The sequence below is a fragment of the Camellia sinensis genome, chromosome 1, assembly GCF_055761805.1.
Source record: "Camellia sinensis isolate YWXY chromosome 1, ASM5576180v1, whole genome shotgun sequence".
Lineage (NCBI taxonomy): Eukaryota > Viridiplantae > Streptophyta > Magnoliopsida > Ericales > Theaceae > Camellia > Camellia sinensis.
Genome location: NC_138961.1, coordinates 105731231 through 105737249, shown reverse-complemented (window position 1 = coordinate 105737249; position 6019 = coordinate 105731231). Strand labels below are relative to the sequence as shown.

The 6019-nt window shown below is 40.2% G+C and overlaps 1 protein-coding gene across 1 annotated transcript; it reads right to left on the bottom strand.

Moving 5' to 3' along the window:
- Positions 1–5401: 5401 nt before the first annotated feature.
- LOC145813477 (uncharacterized) lies at positions 5402–6019 on the bottom strand. Its single transcript, XM_082908944.1, has one exon. The coding sequence runs from the start codon at positions 6017–6019 to the stop codon at positions 5402–5404; it is 618 nt and encodes a 205-aa protein (XP_082765070.1).

The following is a 6019-nucleotide window of genomic DNA, read 5'->3' as shown; positions in this document are numbered from 1 at the left end:
TAGATACTTAACCTGATATATATATAACATAGGGGCCTGAACGGAAGCGTTATCATCAAAAGATAACAAAAAAAAAAAAAAAGTATGACACCCATTGAGCGATTACTTTCATGTCAGGATCACAGATACCACATAAAATTTATAGATATAAAGGATACACATGAGAACTAGATATATATACATATACATATACAAAACCAACCCCAAGATTGGGCGCAGAACAAAACATTAAATACATTTCCTCCTAAGCCAAAAACAAGAGTATACGCCATAGTTTAGCGAAACATCACAATAATGAACGGCTTCAATTAAAGGTTTGGCTATGCTTAGGCTGACAAAAGCGTGACAGTGACAGGGCTAGGACCGACCTCCGGTTTGGTTACCTACAGAAACAGACATAACATAGAGTGCGCCAGGCTCGGTGAATAATAGTATTAAAATGCTTCGATACATCATTAACATTGTAACACATATAAAAGCGTAAGTAATGCGGAAATCATGTAGCGAGTCTGAATCTGTACACATTTACCGATCAACTTTATCGGTTCACAATCTCATCGATTGGCCCTTGGCCTGAGGGGTTCACATGTTCACAATTAGCCCTTGGCTTCATAATTTCATAACTTAGAATCATAGTTTCACAATTTGGCCCTCGGCCCCTTAATTTCATATTTCATAAGTTGGCTCTCGGCCTCATAGGTTCACATTTCATAAGTTGGCTCTCGGCCACATAAATTCATATTCACAAGTTCTTTCGGTGTTTCCATAGTTTCACATTGTCTGAATTTTATAATTTCACAAGTTCTTTTGGTATTTTCACAACTTCACAATGTTTCTCAACTTCATAACTTTAAATCTCTTTCCAAGTAGCATATATGTTAAAGACAACGTTAATAACAACAACACTTAGCGTGATTCAGGTATATCTAGTACTATTACTCACTGTTTTGCGGCGGGGCACTTGATATTCTTGAAGCGTGTCCTACACATGCACAACACATAAATTAGTTCTCCTCTTTCTTGTTAAATCACTTCTTGATTCATTTTACTTCGACTAAATTAATGAACATCATAACAACATCAATTGCAGGTTTCGACAACGTTAGAGGAGCCAACACGCAAAACAGAGCAACCCGTGTTTCCCGGCCAGGGCCGTACGTGCGGCTAGGATCCCCGCACGTGCGGCAAAGTCTCCCGCACGTGCGGCAGTGATGCCCCGCACGTGCCTTTTTAGCAGTGTTGAACACCAAAATTTGCCATTTTTCCCCGCACGTGCGGCCATGATTCCCGCACGTGCAGCTGGGGTTCCCGCACTTGCGGCCTTGACCCCCGCACGTGCAGCGATTCTGCACAAAAGTCCAAAAATTTCCTCAAATTGGGGGGTTTTGCCTCACCATAATGTGAATGTGTTCACATTTCATCCGACGACATAAAAACTGTCACGCCCCAACCCAACCCTTAAAAGGTCGGGCATGACCTATGCAGAAATAGATACTTAACCTGATATATATATAACATAGGGGCCTGAACGGAAGCGTTATCATCAAAAGATAACAAAAAAAAAAAAAAAAAGTATGACACCCATTGAGCGATTACTTTCATGTCAGGATCACAGATACCACATAAAATTTATAGATATAAAGGATACACATGAGAACTAGATATATATACATATACATATACAAAACCAACCCCAAGATTGGGCGCAGAACAAAACATTAAATACATTTCCTCCTAAGCCAAAAAAAGAGTATATGCCATAGTTTAGCGAAACACCACAATAATGAATGGCTTCAATTAAAGGTCTGGCTATGCTTAGGCTGACAAAAGCGTGACAGTGACAGGGCTAGGACCGACGTCCGGTTTGGTTACCTACAGAAACAGACATAACATAGAGTGCGCCAGGCTCGGTGAATAATAGTATTAAAATGCTTCGATACATCATTAACATTGTAACACATATAAAAGCGTAAGTAATGCGGAAATCATGTAGCGAGTCTGAATCTGTACACATTTACCGATCAACTTTATCGGTTCACAATCTCATCGATTGGCCCTTGGCCTGAGGGGTTCACATGTTCACAATTAGCCCTTGGCTTCATAATTTCATAACTTAGAATCATAGTTTCACAATTTGGCCCTCGGCCCCTTAATTTCATATTTCATAAGTTGGCTCTCGGCCTCATAGGTTCACATTTCACAAGTTGGCTCTCGGCCACATAAATTCATATTCACAAGTTCTTTCGGTGTTTCCATAGTTTCACATTGTCTGAATTTTATAATTTCACAAGTTCTTTTGGTATTTTCACAACTTCACAATGTTTCTCAACTTCATAACTTTAAATCTCTTTCCAAGTAGCATATATGTTAAAGACAACGTTAATAACAACAACACTTAGCGTGATTCAGGTATATCTAGTACTATTACTCACTGTTTTGCGGCGGGGCACTTGATCCTCTTGAAGCGTGTCCTACACATGCACAACACATAAATTAGTTCTCCTCTTTCTTGTTAAATCACTTCTTGATTCATTTTACTTCGACTAAATTAATGAACATCATAACAACATCAATTGCAGGTTTCGACAACGTTAGAGGAGCCAACACGCAAAACAGAGCAACCCGTGTTTCCCGGCCAGGGCCGTACGTGCGGCTAGGATCCCCGCACGTGCGGCAGTGATGCCCCGCACGTGCCTTTTTAGCAGTGTTGAACACCAAAATTTGCCATTTTTCCCCGCACGTGCGGCCATGATTCCCGCACGTGCGGCTGGGGTTCCCGCACGTGCGGCCTTGACCCCCGCACGTGCAGCGATTCTGCACAAAAGTCCAAAAATTTCCTCAAATTCGGGGGTTTTGCCTCACCATAATGTGAATGTGTTCACATTTCATCCGACGACATAAAAACTGTCACGCCCCAACCCAGCCCTTAAAAGGTCGGGCATGACCTATGCAGAAATAGATACTTAACCTGATATATATATAACATAGGGGCCTGAACGGAAGCGTTATCATCAAAAGATAACAAAAAAAAAAAAAAAAGTATGACACCCATTGAGCGATTACTTTCATGTCAGGATCACAGATACCACATAAAATTTATAGATATAAAGGATACACATGAGAACTAGATATATATACATATACATATACAAAACCAACCCCAAGATTGGGCGCAGAACAAAACATTAAATACATTTCCTCCTAAGCCAAAAACAAGAGTATACGCCATAGTTTAGCGAAACACCACAATAATGAACGGCTTCAATTAAAGGTCTGGCTATGCTTAGGCTGACAAAAGCGTGACAGTGACAGGGCTAGGACCGACCTCCGGTTTGGTTACCTACAGAAACAGACATAACATAGAGTGCGCCAGGCTCGGTGAATAATAGTATTAAAATGCTTCGATACATCATTAACATTGTAACACATATAAAAGCGTAAGTAATGCGGAAATCATGTAGCGAGTCTGAATCTGTACACATTTACCGATCAACTTTATCGGTTCACAATCTCATCGATTGGCCCTTGGCCTGAGGGGTTCACATGTTCACAATTAGCCCTTGGCTTCATAATTTCATAACTTAGAATCATAGTTTCACAATTTGGCCCTCAGCCCCTTAATTTCATATTTCATAAGTTGGCTCTCGGCCTCATAGGTTCACATTTCACAAGTTGGCTCTCGGCCACATAAATTCATATTCACAAGTTCTTTCGGTGTTTCCATAGTTTCACATTGTCTGAATTTTATAATTTCACATGTTCTTTTGGTATTTTCACAACTTTACAATGTTTCTCAACTTCATAACTTTAAATCTCTTTCCAAGTAGCATATATGTTAAAGACAACGTTAATAACAACAACACTTAGCGTGATTCAGGTATATCTAGTACTATTACTCACTGTTTTGCGGCGGGGCACTTGATCCTCTTGAAGCGTGTCCTACACATGCACAACACATAAATTAGTTCTCCTCTTTCTTGTTAAATCACTTCTTGATTCATTTTACTTCGACTAAATTAATGAACATCATAACAACATCAATTGCAGGTTTCGACAACGTTAGAGGAGCCAACACGCAAAACAGAGCAACCCGTGTTTCCCGGCCAGGGCCGTACGTGCGGCTAGGATCCCCGCACGTGCGGCAAAGTCTCCCGCACGTGTGGCAGTGATGCCCCGCACGTGCCTTTTTAGCAGTGTTGAACACCAAAATTTGCCATTTTTCCCCGCACGTGCGGCCATGATTCCCGCACGTGCAGCTGGGGTTCCCGCACGTGCGGCCTTGACCCCCGCACCTGCAGCGATTCTGCACAAAAGTCCAAAAATTTCCTCAAAATTTCATCCTTTGTTGGTATGTTTTGAGCCTCAAAATTTAACCATAAATTGATAGTTTAAAGTCCCAAATTCATATGATTAAAGATCAAAATACATGCTTCAAGTGAGTATAAGTTAGATCATTACTCTTGAGTTCATATCTCACAAACATAAACTCATAAATACATACACTCCCATGAGGTTCTAACATAAACATATATGCACAAAACCATGTCATATAATTGAATCCAAGCAAAAGAATTGGTGGAAGGAGTGTAGCTTCTTGTAGCTACTTCAAATTCAATCAAAACATTCACACATATGGTTATCTTGCCAATTCCCTCCTTACACACACATAGCACCACAATCTCAACCCTTAAGTACCATGATTTTGAGAACAAAATAGACATCTACATACCTTACACTTCAATTTGCAAATCTCTAACCTTCTTGATGCTCCACTCTCTCAATTCTTCTCTCCCTTATGCTGTGTTTGGTTGAGGGATTTGAGGAGGGATTTGGAAAGAGAAATGGAAAAGGTAGGTGAAATGTAAAAAAAATATACCTACATTTCACATAGTTTCACACACCTTTTCCCTTTCCCTTTCCAAATCCCTCCCCAAATCCCCCAACCAAACACAGCATTAGTCTTTTTCCTTAGAAGCTATTTTGATTTTAAAAAGGCTTTTTGATCAAATGGCCCAAGAGCTCATATATATATTATAAAGGAGGAATAAGACAAAATCCAATCGTTTAATCATTCCCAAATCAAATTTCTGCAAATATGCTTATTATTACCTAAAAATTATGTCGTTTCCAAATACGAAGTCTGTTTCAGATTACCAAGTCTCTAAGACTCTCAATTTCTGATTTACCAATTCTAGGTGTGACAGATACTCTCATTGCCCAATAGATACATGTTAAATTCATAACATTTGTATACGTAAATTTAATTTCTCCTGAAATTTCACATTAAGTATTTGAAGGCTCAGAATAATTGACTAAAATATATCACACAATCACATACGAGGGTCGGGTTATTACACTCTCCCCCCCTTAAATAAGTTTGGTCCCTCAAACTTGCTTTACCTCAAAACGGAAACAGATGCGGATATTGATGTTGCATTTCCTCTTCTTTTTCCCAAGTTGCCTCGGTCCCGTAATGTTCTTGCCACTCCACTTTTACCATTGGAATTCCTCGATTGCGTAACTGCTTCACTTGTCGATCCAAAATTCGAAGTGGTTTCTCTTCATAGCTTAGCTTATCATCCAACACAATTTGGTGGTAATCTATGATATGAGATGGATCTGGTAAGTATCCTCGGAGCATAGAGACATGGAACACATTGTGTACTTGGCTCATGTTCGGTGTAAGGGCCACGCGGCAAGCTATCGGGCCCACTCTTTCCAGAATTTGGAAGGGACCAACATACTGGAACTTACCCTTTTTCCCAAATCTCGGATGTCCTTTCAATGGGGTGACTTTCACGAACACATAACTATCCACTTCAAATTCCAGATTCCTTCGTCGGTTATCCGCATAACTCTTCTGTCTGCTTTGAGCTGTTTTCAATCTTTCCCGGATAAGTTTAACCTTTTCGGTTGTCAATTGCACAATTTCAGGTCCTAGTAATTCTCTATCCCCAACTTCAACCCAACATACAGGGGAACGACACGATCTTCCATAGAGGGCTTCATAAGGTGCCAT

Coding starts and splice junctions, on each gene's coding strand:
- LOC145813477 (XM_082908944.1), bottom strand. CDS start 6,019: ATGGCACCTTATGAAGCCCTCTATGGAAGATCGTGTCGTTCCCCTGTA.